We start from the raw sequence: 24,036 nt of genomic DNA, 5'->3' as shown, positions 1-24,036 counted from the left end.
AAAAAAATCATGTGCGGCGCTTGTAAAATTCGAAATTCTCCGTATAGTTTGTCAACGGAGCTGTTTTTAAACGGTTGACAGTTAATACCCAGTGGAAAATTGCAGCATCGTGCATATCTCAAACAGAATGTTAGCCATTAGCATGTGTGCAATACTGGTACATGGGGACCAGACGCCTGTATGCAATACCAGAATACTAGAGCTTGGGGCAAGGAGCAAGCATGTGTACACTACTAGAACATGGGGCCTGGCGCATGTGTGCAATATTAGAACACATCAGTGGCTTGGGCCAGGAGTATGTGTGCAATGCTTGAGCTTGGGGGCAAGAAAATATTTGCAATAATAGAGCATGGATTGGGCACGAAGCTAGGAGTAAGTTTGCAATACTATTACATAGGGTGGGCAAGGACGGAGTATGCGTGTACAAGGATATGTGTTGATATGATATCATATTTAGATGATGTATCCGTTGCTTGCTAATTTACTTGTTCGAAATCTGCTTCCGTTTTATTAGTAAGGAGTACATTTAACGTGTACGGAATAAGAAAGTTTATGCTATCTGACCTGATTCGCCAAAAAAAATCCCGCAAAAATCATGAGTTACTTGCTCGATTCACCAGGGCGTATCGAGGAAAGCATGGCTGTTATCAGCAGGTGATCGCAAATTGACAAGATTTTAGATAATTGATAACATTTCAGAGGTTTCAGTTCGACATTGCGACAGGTAAAGACGAATTTCTCGCTATGCAAGTGTATTTCACAGTTGATGCGTGACTGGAATGCGGAGGTTTACTTCAATCATCGATTATAATTTGTATTTGTGTTATTTTGTGTACATGTACATGTAACTTCAGTATGGCGGAAACACGAGGATGTCGCGTTCAGGTAAAAAATAAAGTACCACTACCAGGTACCTCATTCGATTACTTATTTATTAAAATGAACTGTTTTTAGTTTTTATGGAACAGTTAGTGCAATTAGTTTTATACGACATTTAGTGGAATTTTCATTCCGTAAATGACGTCTTTAGTAAAATACATGTACAGTAGATTTTTTATTTAATGCAATTTGTTGAATATAAAAAGAAAGTGGCTGAAATATTTTGGAACTTGTTTATTGAGTTTTACAGTATGAAACCCGGGCATAGGATACGTTATTTAAGTTCCAATGTTATAAGTTCCAGATGATACTGAAATAATTCTGCTATCAAAGTATTGATCAATTTAATCAAAATTGAAATAAGAATAAAAAATGTTGTGTGCCAGTTAAAGTGGGTGTAACGGTCGCTGGCAGATGTGCATTCATAATATACAGTAACATTCCGTCATAGACGGAAGTACGTTCATAAGAAGTTGATGTACTTGGTTGAAAATAATTGCAAATTAGCAAAGCCTTGGCTTTGTGTGGATTGAGAATTTACTGTATATAAAGACCTAGTCCATATAAACAGCCGCTTCAGAGTCTTTGACAATTTTTTATTTGGCGACTATGTGTCCATAACCCACTTGTTGTTTTCCTAGCTAAGAATGACAGATCCCAGCGCTAAGTATATTGAGCAGAAAGATAACGGGCACCTGCTAGATGGTTTCAAAATGGTGATGCTTTATTGATAGAAGTCGATCTAAATTAAACAAATTATTTGTGTTTCATAAAACATGTAAGTGAAATAAGTAAAAGGTATTGGCTAAAATAATTAAAAGTGTAACTTTTGTGTTTTAAGTTAACAGTGAAGTGTTAAGTATTGTGGAGTAATAGTTGAAGAATATATTTTACATTGGTACTGCTCAGTTGACTTGTGGCGTTTAGGGAACAAAATGAATATCCAAATGTTAAAAAAGTTCCCTATACGAGGATTATTGTGGCTTATAAAGTCAAAGACCAGTCTCTCTGAAGGGATCTGTTGGCCTTGTTGGTTTCAACACTTGCTGATACCAATTTAGAAGATGCCATCAGGGTAATGCGGTTTTTCAATACAGGATGCTGTATTTGCATTGTTGAGGGAAATCCGTAAAAAAATACTTTTAAGATAATTAACTTATGCACTAAAATATATTCGCAAAAGAATTGCTAAAATGAGTGTCTTTTACCTTGTAATAATGTTTGGCAAGAAGAATATAGAATGTCATATTGTAAGAGTGGGTATAAATGTATATCACATATAGGTAGATATCAGGGGTAAATGTAGATCACATGTAGGGTAATATCAGGGGTAAATGTAGATCACATGTAAGGTAATATTGGGTAAATGTAGATCACATGTAAGGTAATATTGGGTAAATGTAGATCACATGTAAGGTAATATCAGGGGTAAATGTAGATCACACACATGGGGTAATATCAGGGGTAAATGTAGATCACATGTAGGATAATATCAGGGGTAAATGTAGATCACATGTACAGGGTTCGAATTTAACTTTGAGGAGCACTCGCAAAATAATGCGAGTGCATTTTGAGGCAACTTGCAAAATGACAAATCAACTTGCAATTTTATTATTTGCTTTATTCCCTTATAATATTGTCTAATTAAAGTAGAAATTAACACATACGACATATTATGAATATTAAAAAGTATCAATCTTGAGTGACTCGACTTCTAGAACTTGTTGATGGCTTATTCTATTTGGGGGTATGGAAAGACTCGTCTAATGCTGGCAGCTTTTTGATAACAATTAAAGCTGTCCAATAATTTGACATTGCTCGCTTTGTATATTTACCCTCGCCATCGGGTAATTTAATACCCATTCGACAAGCACGCTACAGATTTCATTAAGTCTATAAGTATTAAAAACAATAAAATAATAAATTTAAAATAAAAAAGCAACAGTAAATGTAGCGTGGATACTTTGGACCATGAAATATATCGATCAACGAAGTCTATTCATTTTGACAGTTGGGCGGAAATGTATTCAAAGGATGATGGGGTTTAAATATAGTGCGCAAAAGCACTAAATTTAGCCAATGATTGAGCTAGGTGATTACGTCATTCGTATTTACTTTGTACTATGCACGCCTCAGAGAATCCCGGAAAGATTCGAGATAAAACTCGGCCTTTTCCGTATTTGTTCTATTTTTGAAAACCTACTAGAGCGTGACTCCATACTGTCTTCTTTATATTGGTAGTGTAAACATGCCACTTATAGGCTGTTTACACTAGACTACATAGCGGAATTAAGTTCATGTTTATTCTACTTTCCTTTTAACATTTTGTGGTCTAGAAAAAGCCACTTGCAGAATTTTGCGAGCTTGAATAAAAGTCACTCGCAATTTCCAAATGTCGCTCGCATTTTGCGAGTATGCGAGTCTAAATTTGAACCCTGATGTAGGGTAATATTGGGTAAATGTAGATAACATGTAGGGTAATATCAGGGGTAAATGTAGATCACATGTAGGGTAATATCAGGGGTAAATGTAGATCCCATGTAGGGTAATATTGGGTAAATGTAGATCAAATGTCAAAAGGTAATATCTGGTAAATGTAGATCACATGTAGGGTAATATCAGGGGTAAATGTAGATCCCATGTAGGGTAATATCAGGGGTAAATGTAGATCACATGTAGGGTAATATCAGGGGTAAATGTAGATCACATGTAGGGTAATATCAGGGGTAAATGTAGATCCCATGTAGGGTAATATTGGGTAAATGTAGATCAAATGTCAAAAGGTAATATCTGGTAAATGTAGATCACATGTAGGGTAATATCAGGGGTAAATGTAGATCCCATGTAGGGTAATATTAGGTAAATGTAGATCAAATGTCAAAAGGTAATATCTGGTAAATGTAGATCACATGTAGGGTAATATCAGGGGTAAATGTAGATCCCATGTAGGGTAATATTGGGTAAATGTAGATCAAATGTCGAAAGGTAATATCTGGTAAATGTAGATCACATGTAGGGTAATATCAGGGGTAAATGTAGATAACACGTAGGGTAATATCAGGGGTAAATGTAGATCACACATAGGGTAATATCAGGGGTAAATGTAGATCACATGTAGGGTAATAACGGGTAAATGTAAATTACACATAGGGTAATATCAGGGGTAAATGTAGATCACATGTAGGGTAATATTGGGTAAATGTAGATCACACACTTAGGGTAATATTGGGTAAATGTAGATCACATGTCAAAAGCTTATACCGGGTAAATGTAGATCAAATGTAGGGTAATATCAGGGGTAAATGTAGATCACATGTAAGGTAATATTGGGTAAATGTTGATCACATGTAGGGTAATATCGGGGGTAAATGTAGATCACACGTAGGGTAATATCAGGGGTAAATGTAGATCACATGTAGGGTAATATCAGGGGTAAATGTAGATCATATGTCAAAAGGTAATATCAGGGGTAAATGTAGATCACATGTAGGGTAATATCAGGGGTAAATGTCACCGAGTATGATCAAGTGTCAGTGACTTCGGCATGCTGAGAATGATCCTGTGTCAGTGATTCCGGCATGCTGAGTATGATCCAGTGTCAGTGATCCTGGCATGCCGAATATCATGCAGTGTCAGTGATTCCGGCATGCTCAGAATGATCCAGTGTCAGTGATTCTGGCATGCTGAGAATGATCCAGTGTCAGTGATTCAGGCATGCTGGGTATGATCCAGTGTCAGTGTTTCTGGCATGCTGAGTATGATCCTGTGTCAGTGATTTTGGCATGCTGAGAATGATCCTGTGTCAGTGATTCTGGCATGCAGAGAATGATCCTGTGTCAGTGATTCCAGTGTCAGTGATTCTGGCATGCCGAGAATGATCCAGTGTCAGTGATTCCGGCATGCTGAGTATGATCCTGTGTCAGTGATTCTGGCATGCCGAGAATGATTCTGTGTCAGTGATTCTGGCATGCTGAGTATGATCTAGTGTCAGTGATTCTGGCATGCTGAGAATGATCCTGTGTCAGTGATTCTGGCATGCCGAGAATGATCCAGTGTCAGTGATTCCGGCATGCTGAGTATGATCCAGTGTCCGTGATTCCGGCATGCTGAGTATGATGCAGTGTCAGTGATTCTGGCATGCCGAGAATGATCCAGTGTCAGTGATTCCGGAGTATGATCCAGTGTCAGTGAATTTGGCATGCCGAGAATGATCTTGTGTCAGTGATTCCGGCATGCAGAGAATGATCCAGTGTCAGTGATTCCGGCATGCTGAGTATGATCCAGTGTCAGTGATTCCGGCATGCTGAGTATGATCCAGTATCAGTGAATTTGGCATGCCGAGAATGATCCTGTGTCAGTGATTCCGGCATGCCGAGTATGATCCTGTGTCAGTGATTCTGGCATGCCGAGTATGATCCAGTGTCAGTGATTCTGGCATGCCGAGAATGATCCTGTGTCAGTGATTCCGGCATGCTGAGTATGATCCTGTGTCAGTGATTCTGGCATGCCGAGAATGATCCTGTGTCAGTGATTCCGGCATGCTGAGTATGATCCTGTGTCAGTGATTCCGGCATGCTGAGTATGATCCTGTGTCAGTGATTCCGGCATGCTGAGTATGATCCTGTGTCAGTGATTCTGGCATGCCGAGAATGATCCTGTGTCAGTGATCTTGGCATGCTGAGTATGATCCTGTGTCAGTGATTCCGGCATGCTGAGTATGATCCTGTGTCAGTGATTTTGGCATGCTGAGTATGATCCTGTGTCAGTGATTCCGGCATGCTGAGTATGATCCTGTGTCAGTGATTCTGGCATGCCGAGAATGATCCTGTGTCAGTGATTCCGGCATGCTGAGTATGATCCTGTGTCAGTGATTCTGGTATGCCGAGTATGATCCAGTGTCAGTGATTCCGGCAAGCTGGGAATTATCCTGTGTGTGTCAGTGATTCCAGCATGCTGAGTATGATCTAGTGTCAGTGATTCCTGCATGCCTCGTTATCGGCTTACGCACGTGCCCTTGGGTCAGATTTTTCTATCCGTACTGGACACACATGATAGATACTTATGTTATTGGACTGCAGATGGCAACAAGTTATTACTGGGATATTATTATAAATATTGGACTGAGGGGTATAACTTGTGGTAACCCTGCATGTGTATATAAAGTCTGTCTGCAAAAAAAAATGTTATTCATTCCTTTTTCATCTTGGCGGATACAATACAATAAAGAGCCAATAGTTTGCTGATGAAAGAAATAAATAGTGATCATTACATTTCTAGTTGACTGGTAAAGATCTTGTACATGTACATGTATATAGTGAACAATGTATTATTGCATAATTATGCACATCTTGATTTATGTAATCTGTTGGCATTGTATATATTTGTACAGATACACCAGTGGCTTAAACTGTTTCATTGGAGTCATTTAAATGAAATAAACAAGGTTGTTTGTGCTCTTAAATATTGTAAGTAAAATCCATGCTTGATTGAAAGTTGGAAATGCAAAGATAAGAAAAAGCAGAAACTACTTTAATGCTAATGTCTGTTCTCTTCTTTGGATCTTGACAGAAAAGTGACCAGTTAAAGATCATAAATGCCCCCCCCCCCCCACCCCACCATTGTAAGGGGGATAAAGGATAAAGTAGAAGACAGCAGTAGATGTGTATTCATCCTAGGGACAATCACCATCTTTATATTGGGCTGTCAATATATCTCAATTTTTTATCATGATGCTATTTACCCATTTATGAATGCAGTTATATTTGGATGTGGCAGAGGGCAAATGTTATAAATACCATTGAAGCAAGACCTGTCAATCATATAGAGCCTAGAGGCATGTTACTGCAACAGTTAGGACAGAGGGCAAATGTTATATTTAACAGATAGAAAATAGAGCTGAAAGCTTAATGAACATGAAATCATTTAAAAGATTTGAATGGAGTTGAAGAACTTACTTTGTGGAAGAAACAAATAGAAAATGTAGATGAATCCATGTGGAAACTGTTCAATTTCCTGACTATTCCTTATCACTTGTCTGTTCAGTCTGAACTGTTGAACTGGACGGAGAACTGATAAGGGCTGGTGGGAAACCAGTCTACAAGAGGTTTAGTGTACCAGTCTGAACGTGGAAGCCATGGATAACAGTCTGAACATGGGATTAATGAATACCAGCCTGATCATGGGATATTTTGGATGCAATCTCAACATGGGAATTCATGCTTGGAAAGTTGTGGATTTCAGTCTGAACATCGAAAACTGTGGCAACCATTCTGAATGTTGGATGCTGTTCTAAATATGGAAATTATGGTAAACCAGTTTCTGGAAACTTCTTCAGTCCCTTTTAACAGGAATAAGCTAAGCTCACTCTTTTTTGCTTTTCAATAATTCGCAAAATATTTACTTCTTGAGTTTTTATACTTTTGATAGGAAATATCTTTATTGTTATCGCAATAAACCATTTCTCATTAATCAAAATTTAATAAAAGTATTATTTTGGCTATTTGAAATAAGCTACTTAAGCATGATGAGCTTAAGAAGTTTCGAGCAAATGGGTACCAGTCTGAATATGGACATACGGTATTCCAGTGTAAACATTTGATTGGTATGAACATGGCATTCATGAAACGTTGGTATGAAGAAGGATCTCCAGGATATTAGACAAGAAATGGCATTCATGATGCGTTGCTATAAAGGAGGTCTTCAGGATATTAGACAAGAAATGGCATTCATGATGCGTTGCTATGAAGGAGGTCTTCAGGATATCAGACAAGAAATGGCATTCATAAGGCGTTGCTATGAAGGAGGTCTTCAGGATATTAGACAAGAAATGGCATTCATGATGCGTTGCTATGAAGAAGGTCTTCAGGATATCAGACAAGAAATGGCATTCATAAGGCATTCATGAGGCGTTGCTATGAAAGAGGTCTTCAGGATATCGGACAAGAAATGGCATTCATAAGGCGTTGCTATGAAGGAGGTCTTCAGGATATTAGACAAGAAATGGCATTCATGATGCGTTGCTATGAAGAAGGTCTTCAGGATATCAGACCAGAAATGGCATTCATAAGGCATTCATGAGGCGTTGCTATGAAGGAGGTCTTCAGGAAATCAGACAAGAAATGGCATTCATGAGGCGTTGCTATGAAGGAGGTCTTCAGGAAATCAGACAAGAAATGGCATTCATAAGGTGTTGCTATGAAGGAGGTCTTCAGGAAATCAGACAAGAAATGGCATTCATAAGGCGTTGCTATGAAGGAGGTCTTCAGGATATTAGACAAGAAATGGCATTCATGATGCGTTGCTATGAAGAAGGTCTTCAGGATATCAGACCAGAAATGGCATTCATAAGGCATTCATGAGGTGTTGCTATGAAGGAGGTCTTCAGGAAATCAGACAAGAAATGGCATTCATAAGGCGTTGCTATGAAGGAGGTCTTCAGGATATTAGACAAGAAATGGCATTCATAAGGCGTTGCTATGAAGGAGGTCTTCAGGATATTAGACAAGAAATGGCATTCATGATGCGTTGCTATGAAGAAGGTCTTCAGGATATCAGACCAGAAATGGCATTCATAAGGCGTTGCTATGAAGGAGGTCTTCAGGATATTAGACAAGAAATGGCATTCATAAGGCATTCATGAGGTGTTGCTATGAAGGAGGTCTTCAGGAAATCAGACAAGAAATGGCATTCATAAGGCGTTGCTATGAAGGAGGTCTTCAGGATATTAGACAAGAAATGGCATTCATTAGGCGTTGCTATGAAGGAGGTCTTCAGGATATTAGACAAGAAATGGCATTCATGATGCGTTGCTATGAAGAAGGTCTTCAGGATATCAGACCAGAAATGGCATTCATAAGGCATTCATGAGGTGTTGCTATGAAGGAGGTCTTCAGGAAATCAGACAAGAAATGGCATTCATAAGGCGTTGCTATGAAGGAGGTCTTCAGGATATTAGACAAGAAATGGCATTCATAAGGCGTTGCTATGAAGGAGGTCTTCAGGATATTAGACAAGAAATGGCATTCATAAGGCGTTGCTATGAAAGAGGTCTTCAGGATATTAGACAAGAAATGGCATTCATAAGGCGTTGCTATGAAGGAGGTCTTCAGGATATTAGACAAGAAATGGCATTCATAAGGCGTTGCTATGAAGGAGGTCTTCAGGATATCAGACAAGAAATGGCATTCATAAGGCGTTGCTATGAAGGAGGTCTTCAGGATATTAGACAAGAAATGGCATTCATAAGGCGTTGCTATGAAGGAGGTCTTCAGGATATCAGACAAGAAATGGCATTCATAAGGCGTTGCTATGAAGGAGGTCTTCAGGATATCAGACAAGAAATGGCATTTATGAAGCGTTGATATGAAGAAGGGTGGATCTTGTGTTTTATGTCAGCAGAACTGTGTATATTGTGTCTGTGGAATTTAGTAAGATCCCTGTATATAATGTCTGCAGATCCCTGTATGCTATGTCTGCAGGTCCCTGTATGTATTGTCTTCAGATCCCTGAATACTATGTCTGTAGATCTCTGTATTTATTGTCTGCAGATCCCTGTATTTTATGTCTGCAGATCATTGTATGTAATATCTGTAGATCCTTGAATGCTAAGTCTGCAGATCCCTGTATGCTATGTCTGCAGATCCCTGTATGTATCGTCTGTAGTTCCCTGTATGTTATGTTTGCAGATCCCTGTATGTTATGTCTGCAGATCCCTGTATGCTATGTCTGTTGAACCCTGTATGCTATGCCTGGAGATCCCTGTATGCTATGTTTGCAGATCCCTGTATGTTATGTCTGCAGATCCCTGTATGCTGAGTCTGTTGAACCCTGTATGCTATGCCTGGAGATCCCTGTATGCTATGTTTGCAGATCCTTGTATGCTATGTCCGCAGGTCCCTATATGCTATGTCTGCAGACCCCTATTTGCTATGTCTGCAGATCCCTGTATGCTATGTTTGCAGATCTCTGCATGTATTGTCTGCAGGTCCCTGTATGCTATGTCTGCAGATCCCTGTATGTATAGTCTGCAGATCCCTGTATGCTATGTCTGCAGATCCCTGTATGCTTTGTCTGCAGATCCCTGTATGTTATGTTTGCAGATCCCTGTATGCTATGTCTACAGATCCTTGTATGCCAAGTCTGTGGAACCCTGTATGTTTTGTCTGCAAATTTGGCATATTATGTATGTGAAACCTTGTTTATTATGTCTGTGAAACTTTGTTTGCTATGACTGTGAAACCTTGATTGTTATGACTGTGAAACCTTGTTTGTTATGACTGTGAAACCTTGTTCATGTCTGTTGATCCTTGTTTGTTATGTTTGTGGAACCTTGTTTATGTCTGTGAAACCCTGTTTGTTATGACTGTGAAACCTTGTTTGTTGTGTCTGTGAAACCATGTTATGTGTGTGAAACCCTGTTTTTTTATGTTTGTGAAACCTTGTTTATGTGTGTGAAACCTTGTTTGTCATGTCTGTAAAACCCTGTTTGTTATGTGTGTGAGACCTTGTTATGTGTGTGAAACCTTGTTTTTTATGTCTGTGGAACTAAAACTTCATCTTCATAATTTGTTATTAGACTTTCAAACACTGGAAAGCTTCCAGTCCATTCTATTTTTATTCTTGTAAATATAACAACCTCTATAAATAAACAACACCAAATATTAAATATTATGTAATTTTCTGTATATGATGTCATTAAATAAATATATTCACTGCTAACACGTTTTAGTTGTTGAAGAGTTTAATTGAGACAATATATGATACATGGAATGACTGCCATGATTAAATACAAAATAAATCCAGTAAAGTTGACAAATGCAATGCCGCACTTATGTTTATCCTACACCATAAATCTTCTTTTTATTCAAGATAATCTGTCAGATCGATGCATGACACAGTTTAGTAATGACACAGGAATAGATCCTTGCATTACCAGTTGCAACATAAGGCACACACAGAGCACCTGTATGTTGCTGGACATACAGCAAGTCTGTTACATGCTCCTCAACCTGTCACACACAAATCAACTCTGCAGAGCTCACTGCATGACCCCACTCAGCTCAACTCCCCCACTCCAGTGCCTTGACAAACTCTTCTTCAGAAAATGACAGCATCTTGGCAGCCTCAATGTGCATCTAACATACAACAGAAATAGTTAGGAATTGTTAACTTCTTATTAACAATGTACTCAACAAGTGCAACTTTCTGTTAAAGGGATGTGAATCCTCTGATATGCTCTTACATGTATTTTCTATGGCAAACAATTTCGATGAAAAAATCATGTCCTTGAGATTTCGGGATCTAAGTCGTAATGTGTAATTATGTTGCAATAAAACACCTTTAAAAACTTAAGCCAGATTTGAGGTTGAATACACAGTTGAAGAGAAGAAAACAGTAACTTGTCGCCACTGGCGTAGTTCCTACTGACTTAGAACCTTTTAGCTTGAACTTCCATCCATTATTAAACGGGGCCCAGCTTTGTTCCTTAGAACAAGAAATATTTTATACTGTCCATTAACTTTCACCTGCAATTATTATATGGCAACATATATCCTTCAATATATTAAAAATCAAAGGCTTATTGATGTCATCTAATGTGTGGAATGAATACCTTCTGTCGTTTGAGAATGTCTATGAGTTTAAGTTGTTTCTTGAAGCCAGCCATGAGCTCATTCTTCTGTTTCTCTAGCCGCTTGTTATCTGCCACCAGCTGGTCAACCCGTCGCTTCTCCGAGTCGGATGATTCCTGGCAAATTTAGCATGTTTAATTGATTTGAGATTTGATTTGAAATGCTATTTTGTAGTCCATGTGAAATACTATTTCCCCATTACAAATATACACTGCATACTTGCATTAATGTCAGTCAGCACTACCAAAAGCATCACCTGCTTGCATCAATGTCAGTCAGTACTACCACAGAAAAATACACCCCCTACTGGCCTCAATCTCAGTATTAAAAAGTACTTCCACAGAAATAAACAATGCCCTCTGGCATTCACGTCAGTCAGAACTTCCACAGAAATATACAATGCCTGCTGGCCTCAATGTCAGTCAGTACTACCACAGAAACTTGGTAGCAATGAGCTGTGTTTCAAGGCGGTTTGCTTTGGCCCTGCTGTCAACTGCTATCGTCTTGTACTTGTCAATCTGTACTGTCTGGGCAGCCGCAGTCCGCGTGAGACGTCCCCTTTCGTCCTCCATACCCTGCAATGCTGCTGGCCTCAACGTCAGTCAGTATTACCACAGAAATATACAATGCTGCTGGCCTCAACCACAGTCAGTATTACCACAGAAATATACAATGCTGCTGGCCGCAACCTCAGTCAGTATTACCACAGAAATATACAATGCTTGCTGGCCTCAACGTCAGTCAGTATTACCACAGAAATATACAATGCTGCTGGCCTCAAAGTCAGTCAGTATTACCACAGAAATATACAATGCTTGCTGGCCTCAACGTCAGTCAGTAATACCACAGAAATATAAAATGCTGCTGGCCTCAACGTAAGTCAGTATTACCACAGAAATATACAATGCTGCTGGCCGCAACCTCAGTCAGTATTACCACAGAAATATACAATGCTTGCTGGCCTCAACGTCAGTCAGTATTACCACAGAAATATAAAATGCTGCTGGCCTCAACGTCAGTCAGTATTACCAGAGAAATATACAATGCTGCTGGCCTCAACCTCAGTCAGTATTACCACAGAAATATAAAATGCTTGCTGGCCTCAACGTAAGTCAGTATTACCACAGAAATATACAATGCTTGCTGGCCTCAACGTCAGTCAGTATTACTACAGAAATATACAATGCTTGCTGGCATCAATGTCAGTCAGTATTACCACAGAAATATACAATGCTGCTGGCCTCAACGTCAGTCAGTATTACCACAGAAATATAAAATGCTGCTGGCATCAACGTCAGTCAGTATTACCACAGAAATATACAATGCTGCTGGCCTCAACGTAAGTCAGTATTACCACAGAAATATACAATGCTGCTGGCCTCAACGTAAGTCAGTATTACCACAGAAATGTACAATGCTGCTGGCCTCAACCTCAGTCAGCATTACCACAGATATATACAATGCTGCTGGCCTCAACCTCAGTCAGTATTACCACAGAAATATACAATGCTTGCTGGCCTCAACGTAAGTCAGTATTACCACAGAAAAATACAATGCTGCTGGCCTCAACCTCAGTCAGTATTACCACAGAAATATACAATGCTTGCTGGCCTCAACTTCAGTCAGTATTACCACAGACATATACAATGCTGCTGGCCTCAACGTAAGTCAGTATTACCACAGAAATATACAATGCTTGCTGGCCTCAACGTCAGTCAGTATTACCACAGAAATATACAATGCTTGCTGGTCTCAAAGTAAGTCAGTATTACCACAGAAATATACAATGCTTGCTGGCCTCAACGTCAGTCAGTATTACCACAGAAATATACAATGCTGCTGGCCTCAATGTCAGTCAGTATTACCACAGAAATATACAATGCTGCTGGCCTCAACTTAAGTCAGTATTACCACAGAAATATACAATGCTGCTGGCCTCAACGTAAGTCAGTATTACCACAGAAATATACAATGCTGCTGGCCTCAACCTCAGTCAGCATTACCACAGAAATATACAATGCTGCTGGCCTCAACCTCAGTCAGTATTACCACAGAAATATACAATGCTTGTTGGCCTCAACCTCAGTCAGTATTACCACAGAAATATACAATGCTTGTTGGCCTCAACCTCAGTCAGTATTACCACAGAAATATACAATGCTGCTGGCCTCAACCTCAGTCAGTATTACCACAGAAATATACAATGCTGCTGGCCTCAACCTCAGTCAGCATTACCACAGAAATATACAATGCTTGCTGGCCTCAACGTCAGTCAGTATTACCACAGAAATATACAATGCTTGCTGGTCTCAAAGTAAGTCAGTATTACCACAGAAATATACAATGCTTGCTGGCCTCAACGTCAGTCAGTATTACCACAGAAATATACAATGCTGCTGGCCTCAATGTCAGTCAGTATTACCACAGAAATATACAATGCTGCTGGCCTCAACTTAAGTCAGTATTACCACAGAAATATACAATGCTGCTGGCCTCAACGTAAGTCAGTATTACCACAGAAATATACAATGCTGCTGGCCTCAACCTCAGTCAGCATTACCACAGAAATATACAATGCTGCTGGCCTCAACCTCAGTCAGTATTACCACAGAAATATACAATGCTGCTGGCCTCAACGTAAGTCAGTATTACCACAGAAATATACAATGCTTGTTGGCCTCAACCTCAGTCAGTATTACCACAGAAATATACAATGCTGCTGGCCTCAACCTCAGTCAGTATTACCACAGAAATATACAATGCTGCTGGCCTCAACCTCAGTCAGCATTACCACAGAAATATACAATGCTGCTGACCTCAACCTCAGTCAGTATTACCACAGAAATATACAATGCTTGCTGGCCTCAACGTCAGTCAGTATTACCACAGAAATATACAATGCTGCTGGCCTCAACGTAAGTCAGTATTACCACAGAAATATACAATGCTTGCTGGCCTCAACGTCAGTCAGTATTACCACAGACATATACAATGCTTGCTTGCCTTAAAGTAAGTCAGTATTACCACAGAAATATACAATGCCTGCTGGCCTCAGCATCAGTAAGTATTAGTAACTACCACAGAAATATACAATGCCTGCTGGCCTCAGCATCAGTAAGTACTAGTAACTACCACAGAAATATACAATGCCTGCTGGCCTCAGCATCAGTTAGTACTAGTAACTACCACAGAAATATACAATGCCTGCTGGCCTCAGCATCAGTAAGTACTAGTAACTACCACAAAAATATACAATGCCTGCTGGCCTCAGCATCAGTAAGTACTAGTAACTACCACAAAAATATACAATGCCTGCTGGCCTCAGCATCAGTTAGTACTAGTAACTACCACAGAAATATACAATGCCTGCTGGCCTCAGCATCAGTTAGTACTAGTAACTACCACAGAAATATACAATGCCTGCTGGCCTCAGCATCAGTTAGTACTAGTAACTACCACAAAAATATACAATGCCTGCTGGCCTCAGCATCAGTAAGTATTAGTAACTACCACAAAAATATACAATGCCTGCTGGCCTCAGCATCAGTAAGTACTAGTAACTACCACAAAAATATACAATGCCTGCTGGCCTCAGCATCAGTTAGTATTAGTAACTACCACAGAAATATACAATGCCTGCTGGCCTCAGCATCAGTAAGTACTAGTAACTACCACAGAAATATACAATGCCTGCTGGCCTCAGCATCAGTTAGTATTAGTAACTACCACAAAAATATACAATGCCTGCTGGCCTCAGCATCAGTTAGTACTAGTAACTACCACAGAAATATACAATGCCTGCTGGCCTCAGCATCAGTTAGTACTAGTAACTACCACAGAAATATACAATGCCTGCTGGCCTCAGCATCAGTAAGTATTAGTAACTACCACAAAAATATACAATGCCTGCTGGCCTCAGCATCAGTAAGTACTAGTAACTACCACAAAAATATACAATGCCTGCTGGCCTCAGCATCAGTAAGTACTAGTAACTACCACAAAAATATACAATGCCTGCTGGCCTCAGCATCAGTTAGTACTAGTAACTACCACAGAAATATACAATGCCTGCTGGCCTCAGCATCAGTAAGTACTAGTAACTACCACAGAAATATACAATGCCTGCTGGCCTCAGCATCAGTAAGTACTAGTAACTACCACAAAAATATACAATGCCTGCTGGCCTCAGCATCAGTAAGTACTAGTAACTACCACAAAAATATACAATGCCTGCTGGCCTCAGCATCAGTAAGTACTAGTAACTACCACAGAAATATACAATGCCTGCTGGCCTCAGCATCAGTAAGTACTAGTAACTACCACAGAAATATACAATGCCTGCTGGCCTCAGCATCAGTAAGTACTAGTAACTACCACAAAAATATACAATGCCTGCTGGCCTCAGCATCAGTTAGTACTAGTAACTACCACAGAAATATACAATGCCTGCTGGCCTCAGCATCAGTAAGTATTAGTAACTACCACAGAAATATACAATGCCTGCTGGCCTCAGCATCAGTAAGTATTAGTAACTACCACAGAAATATACAATGCCTGCTGGCCTCAGCATCAGTAAGTACTAGTAACTACCACAGAAATATACAATGCCTGCTGGCCTCAGCATCAGTTAGTACTAGTAACTACCACAGAAATATACAATGCCTGCTGGCCTAAGCATCAGTAAGTACTAGTAACTACCACAGAAATATACAATGCCTGCTGGGCTCAGCATCAGTAAGTACTAGTAACTACCACAAAAATATACAATGCCTGCTGGCCTCAGCATCAGTAAGTACTAGTAACTACCACAGAAATATACAATGCTGCTGGCCTCAACGTAAGTCAGTATTACCACAGAAATATACAATGCTTGCTGGCCTCAATGTCAGTCAGTATTACCACAGAAATAAACAATGCTTGCTGGCCTCAACGTTAGTCAGTATTACCACAGAAATATACAATGCTTGCTGGCCTCAACGTCAGTCAGTATTACCACAGAAATATACAATGCTTGCTGGCATCAACGTCAGTCAGTATTACCACAGAAATATACAATGCCTGCTGGCCTCAGCATCAGTAAGTATTAGTAACTACCACAAAAATATACAATGCCTGCTGGCCTCAGCATCAGTAAGTACTAGTAACTACCACAGAAATATACAATGCCTGCTGGCCTCAGCATCAGTAAGTATTAGTAACTACCACAGAAATATACAATGCCTGCTGGCCTCAGCATCAGTTAGTACTAGTAACTACCACAGAAATATACAATGCCTGCTGGCCTCAGCATCAGTAAGTACTAGTAACTACCACAGAAATATACAATGCCTGCTGGCCTCAGCATCAGTAAGTACTAGTAACTACCACAAAAATATACAATGCCTGCTGGCCTCAGCATCAGTAAGTACTAGTAACTACCACAAAAATATACAATGCCTGCTGGCCTCAGCATCAGTAAGTACTAGTAACTACCACAGAAATATACAATGCCTGCTGGCCTCAGCATCAGTTAGTACTAGTAACTACCACAAAAATATACAATGCCTGCTGGCCTCAGCATCAGTAAGTATTAGTAACTACCACAGAAATATACAATGCCTGCTGGCCTCAGCATCAGTAAGTACTAGTAACTACCACAAAAATATACAATGCCTGCTGGCCTCAGCATCAGTTAGTACTAGTAACTACCACAGAAATATACAATGCCTGCTGGCCTCAGCATCAGTTAGTACTAGTAACTACCACAAAAATATACAATGCCTGCTGGCCTCAGCATCAGTAAGTATTAGTAACTACCACAGAAATATACAATGCCTGCTGGCCTCAGCATCAGTAAGTACTAGTAACTACCACAGAAATATACAATGCCTGCTGGCCTCAGCATCAGTTAGTACTAGTAACTACCACAAAAATATACAATGCCTGCTGGCCTCAGCATCAGTAAGTATTAGTAACTACCACAGAAATATACAATGCCTGCTGGCCTCAGCATCAGTAAGTATTAGTAACTACCACAGAAATATACAATGCCTGCTGGCCTCAGCATCAGTAAGTACTAGTAACTACCACAGAAATATACAATGCCTGCTGGCCTCAGCATCAGTAAGTACTAGTAACTACCACAGTAATATACAATGCCTGATGGCCTAGACGTTAGTCAATAGAACAACAGAAAAATACATAGCCTGCTCGCACCAATGTCATTCAGTACTTCCACAAATTATACAAGTAAATCAACGTTGAATCCATCTAAATCATTTACAAAGTAAAAAAATCCAATCAAACGAGAGTGTGTAAGAGAGTGCCTACTCTAGATGAAGTCTTGGCCCGTGACAGCTGCTCCTTGAGTCTCTCTATCTCCTCCAGGGCACGATTCAGCCGCACCTCTGTAGCCCCCTGGGTGGTCGCTGCCTGCTTCTGGGTGCGCTTCATTCCATCCAGCTCCTGGGGGAGAATTAAGGGGATGATATCTAGTGGGTATTAAATTCTGATGTCCGCAGTCATAACTAAATGTTGTTGGCATGAAACATTTGTTAGAAGAGTAACATACTAGTACATTATGGTAATGAGATAAGTATTATGGAGTGAAGTTGTAACATTACTTTCTTGGTAGCAATGAGCTGTGTTTCGAGGCTGTCTGCCTTGGCCCTACTGTCATCAGCTATCGTTTTATACTTGTCAATCTGTGCTGTCTGAGCGGCCCCAGTTCGTGTGAGACGTCCCCTTTCCTCCTCCAACTCCTTCACACGCACACTGTACCCACTAGTCTCCTCCTCCTGTCAAGGGAGCAGTGTAACTAGTTATTAGATATATTCACAGCATAATTCTTCAAAAGATCTTCTACAAACACTGAAAGTCACCAATAAGCATATAAATTCAAATGCTTTTTATCAATCAATGTGCTTTGCTGAAAGAATTGTGTGTGACGAGACCTATTGAATAAACAAGAGTGATAGAACTACTCCCTCACTCATCATGTGCCAACAAGGAGGGAGATAGTGAGTAAACTCAACAAAACTGGGATACTCTTAAATGTTCGTATTTGAGAGAGACCCTTGGTATGTTTTACCTTTATCATTATTAGAAAAATCAAGGAAGACCATAATCAGCATTTATGATGGAACATACAATAGGTTTGTCCGTAGATAAAGGCCTGAGGTGTACTTTTAAGCTCCAATGGTACACATGCTGATACTGACATAAGTCTAATTCCTAGTAGAAAATGGTATATTGAGGAAAATCACTTTTGTACCTTCTTGTTGATGTCTTGTGCAAGACGATCCATCTCCTCCTGCATTACTCGCAGCTTTGCCTTCAGGAATCGGATCTGGGCCTCTGTAACATACACACATGGCTTGACTGTAATCGACACATGGCTAGACTGTAATCTACACATGGCTTTATTGTAATTAACATATGGCTAAACTGTACTCTACATATGGCTAAACTGTAATACACACATGGCTAAACTGTAATACACACATGGCTAGACTGTAATCTACAGATGACTTGACTGTAATCTACAGATGACTTGACTGTAATCTTCACATGACATGACTGTAATCTACACATGGCTTGACTGTAATGTACACATGGCTTGACTGTAATCTACACATGGCTTGACTGTAATCTACACATGGCTTAACTGTTATCTACACATGGCTTAACTGTAATCGACACATTGCTTGACTGTAATCTACAGATGACTTGACTGTAATCTACAGATGGCTTGACTGTAATCTTCACATGACATGACTGTAATCTACACATGGCTTGACTGTAATGTACACATGGCTTGACTGTAATCTACACATGGCTTGACTGTAATCTACACATGGCTTAACTGTTTTCTACACATGGCTTAACTGTAATCGACACATTGCTTGACTGGAATCTACACATGGCTTGACTGTAATCTTCACATGACATGACTGTAATCTACACATGGCTTGACTGTAATGTACACATGGCTTGACTGTAATCTACACATGGCTTGACTGTAATCTACACATGGCTTAACTGTTATCTACACATGGCTTAACTGTAATCTTCACATGACTTGACTGTAATCTTTACATGACTTAACTGTAATCAACACATGGCTTGACTGTTATCTACACATGGCTTGACTGTAATCTGCACATGACTTGACTGTAATCTTTACATGACTTAACTGTAATCTGCACATGGCTTGACTGTAATCTGCACATGACTTGACTGTAATCTTTACATGACTTAACTGTAATCTACACATGGCTTAACTGTTATCTACACATGGCTTGACTGTAATCTGCACATGACTTGACTGTAATCTTTACATGACTTAACTGTAATCTACACATGGCTTAACCGTAATCTACACATGGCTTGACTGTAATCTTCACATGATTTGACAGTAATCTACACTAGTCTTGACTGAAATCTACACATGGCTTGACTGTAATCTTCGCATGACTTGACTGTAATCTACACAAGGCTTGACTGTAATCTTCACATGACTTGACTGTAATCTACACATGACTTGACTGTAATCTTCACATGACTTGACTGTAATCTTCACATGACTTGACTGTAATCTTCACATGACTTGACTGTAATCTTTACATGACTTGACTGTAATCTTTACATGACTTAACTGTAATCTACACATGGCTTAACTGTAATCTACACATGGCTTGACTGTAATCTTCACATGACTTGACAGTAATCTACACATGACTTGACTGAAATCTACACATGACTTGACTGTAATCTTCGCATGACTTGACTGTAATCTACACAAGGCTTGACTGTAATCTTCACATGACTTGACTGTAATCTACACCTGGCTTGACTGTAATCTACACATGACTTGACTGAAATCTATACATGGCTAAACTGTAATCTACACATGGCTTGACTGTAATCTACACATGGCTTGACTGTAAAGTACACATGGTAGACTGTAATCTACACATGACTTGACTGTAATCTACATATCGTTTGACTTTAATCTACACACATGGCTTGACTGTAATCTACACATGGCTAAAATGTGATACACACATGGCTAGACTGTAATCTACACATGACTTGACTGTAATCTACACATGACTTGACTGTAATCTTCACATGACTTGATTGTAATCTGCACATGACTTGACTGTAATCTTCACATGGCTTGATTGTAATCTACACATGGCTTGACTGTAATCTACACATGGCTAAAATGTGATACACACATGGCTTGACTGTAATCTACACACATGGCTTGACTGTAATCTACACACATGGCTTGATTGTAATCTACACACATGGCTTGACTGTAATCTACACATGGCTAAAATGTGATACACACATGGCTAGACTGTAATCTACACATGACTTGACTGTAATCTGCACATGACTTGACTGTAATCTTCACATGGCTTGATTGTAATCTACACATGACTTGATTGTAATCTTCACATGGCTTGATTGTAATCTACACATGGCTTGATTGTAATCTTCACATGGCTTGACTGTAATCTTCACATGGCTTGACTGTAATATGCACATGACTTGACTGTAATCTTCACATGGCTTGACTGTAATCTGCACATGACTTGACTGTAATCTTCACATGGCTTGATTGTTATCTACACATGACTTGATTGTAATCTTCACATGGCTTGACTGTAATCTACACATGGCTTGATTGTAATCTTTACATGACTTGACTGTAATCTTCACATGGCTTGACTGTAATCTACACATGGCTTGACTGTATTCTGCACATGACTTGATTGTAATCTACACATGGCTTAACTGTAATCTACACATGGCTTGACTGTAATCTGCACATGACTTGACTGTAATCTTCACATGGCTTGACTGTAATCTACACATGGCTTGACTGTAATCTACACATGACTTGACTGTAATCTGCACATGACTTGATTGTAATCTTCACATGGCTTGACTGTAATCTACACATGGCTTGATTGTAATCTGCACATGACTTGATTGTAATCTTCACATGGCTTGACTGTAATCTTCACATGGCTTGACTGTAATCTACACATGGCTTGATTGTAATCTTTACATGACTTGACTGTAATCTTCACATGGCTTGACTGTAATCTACACATGGCTTGACTGTAATCTGCACATGACTTACTGTAATCTTCACATGGCTTGACTGTAATCTGCACATGACTTGATTGTAATCTTCACATGGCTTGACTGTAATCTACACATGGCTTGATTGTAATCTGCACATGACTTGACTGTAATCTTCACATGGCTTGACTGTAATCTACACATGGCTTGACTGTAATCTGCACATGACTTGACTGTAATCTTCACATGGCTTGACTGTAATCTGCACATGACTTGACTGTAATCTTCACATGGCTTGATTGTAATCTACACATGACTTGACTGTAATCTTCACATGGCTTGACTGTAATCTACACATGACTTGACTGTAATCTACACATGACTTGACTGTAATCTACACATGATTCGACTGTAATCTGCACATGACTTGACTGTAATCTTCACATGACTTGACTGTAATCTACACATGATTCGACTGTAATCTGCACATGACTTGACTGTAATCTTCACATGACTTGATTGTAATCTACACATGACTTGACTGTAATCTACACATGACTTGACTGTAATCTACACATGACTTGACTGTAATCTACACATGACTTGACTGTAATCTGCACATGGCTTGACTGTAATCTACACATGACTTGACTGTAATCTACACATGACTTGACTGTAATCTACACATGATTCGACTGTAATCTTCACATGACTTGACTGTAATCTACACATGACTTGACTGTAATCTACACATGGCTAAACTATGATACACACATGACTTGATTGTAATCTGCACATGGCTTGACTGCAATCTACACATGGTAAAACTGTACAATCTTTACAATTATTCATAAAATTCTCCTTTCTGTAAAGTTTTCTGTTTAAAAGTGCTCTAAAATTACATATAGGTGCAGCGTGGACAGTTATATATTCATTTAATGTTACAATAAGAAGTTGTCATAGCAATTTGCTGCTTTTTTTACATCAACAAATGACAACCTAAATTTCAAATTGCAAAACATGAGATAACGACATTATCTCAGTGAGGTGTGCTTAATATACAAACATGCTGTCTTTTTAAAAAGGAAACCACATGGTTGATGTAACTTTCTGATGTTTATTTTGCTATATATGGCATTTTAAACTTTAAAGTCAAAACATATTCACTCTTGAACAAAATAACTCTATAAATTTCAAAGGTGAATAATGGTGTTTTTGCACAATAGAAAACACCGCCATTTGACGTCATAGGGTTATGCCGCCTTACTCTTCCTCACCTATTTTAAAATCTAACACATGCACAACAACGTATCTGATTGACAGTTAGCACCAAAAGAGAACAGATTCTTATGATTTCTCTGATGTGCATAAATATAATAATAACCTGTAATAAATGTTTTATGCACAATTTATAAAAAATAATGAATGGCCCTCATACACATGGCTAATCTGTAATATACACATGGCTCCACTGTTATACACACATATGGCCTATAAATAAAATATATTATTAAAACTGTACCTGCCTCTATGTCTCATTCAGTTTTTTGAAGCATGTCCACATCGCATATATGAGTTATATTCATAAACTTTATATATGTTCCTACATTGTGTGTGGCTTGTGAAAGCATGCCAATACGGCCTATATGATATACATGTATATTGTTACACTGTATACCTGCCCCCATGTCAGGTGCAGCTTATGGCAGCATGTCCATATAGCTTATATGAGTTATAATTTTTCACTATATACCTGTTTCTACATTGTGTGTGGCTTGTGTAGCCTATATGGGTTATATTGTTACACTGTATATCTGGCCCCCCTATGTCATGTTTGGCTTGTGGAAGGAGGAACAAATGACCTATACAAGTTATATTGTTACACTGTATACCTGGCCCCCCTATGTCATGTTTGGCTTGTGGAAGGAGGTACAAATGACCTATACGAATTATATTGTTACACTGTATACCTGGCCCCCCTATGTCATGTTTGGCTTGTGGAAGGAGGAACAAATGACCTATACAAGTTATATTGTTTCACTGTATACCTTGCCCATCTATGTCATGTTTGGCTTGTGGAAGGAGGTACAAATGACCTATACAAGTTATATTGTTACACTGTATACCTGGCCCCCCTATGTCATGTTTGGCTTGTGGAAGGAGGTACAAATGACCTATACGAATTATATTGTTACACTGTATACCTGGCCCCCCTATGTCATGTTTGGCTTGTGGAAGGAGGAACAAATGACCTATACAAATTATATTGTTACACTGTATATCTGGCCCCCCTATGTCATGTTTGGCTTGTGGAAGGAGGAACAAATGACCTATACAAGTTATATTGTTACACTGTATACCTGGCCCCCCTATGTCATGTTTGGCTTGTGGAAGGAGGTACAAATGACCTATACGAATTATATTGTTACACTGTATACCTGGCCCCCCT

At 39.3% G+C, this 24,036-nt stretch overlaps 1 protein-coding gene across 1 annotated transcript in view; it reads right to left on the bottom strand.

The window, feature by feature from the left end:
- Window positions 1–10,536: 10,536 nt before the first annotated feature.
- Window positions 10,537–24,036, bottom strand: part of LOC128221019 (testis-expressed protein 9-like) — a 39,508-nt gene continuing 26,008 nt past the window's right edge. The window contains exons 9-13 of the mRNA XM_052929416.1: window positions 18,760–18,842; window positions 18,110–18,283; window positions 17,817–17,951; window positions 11,489–11,623; window positions 10,537–11,012 (exon numbers count right to left, since the gene is read on the bottom strand). Of these exons, the coding sequence (XP_052785376.1) occupies window positions 10,938–11,012; window positions 11,489–11,623; window positions 17,817–17,951; window positions 18,110–18,283; window positions 18,760–18,842 (602 nt within the window). The 3' untranslated portion in view covers window positions 10,537–10,937. The remainder of the gene's footprint in view (window positions 11,013–11,488; window positions 11,624–17,816; window positions 17,952–18,109; window positions 18,284–18,759; window positions 18,843–24,036) is intronic.

This window comes from Mya arenaria, chromosome 16 (genome assembly GCF_026914265.1).
Source record: "Mya arenaria isolate MELC-2E11 chromosome 16, ASM2691426v1".
NCBI lineage: Eukaryota > Metazoa > Mollusca > Bivalvia > Myida > Myidae > Mya > Mya arenaria.
This window is presented reverse-complemented; position numbering and strand designations above follow the sequence as displayed.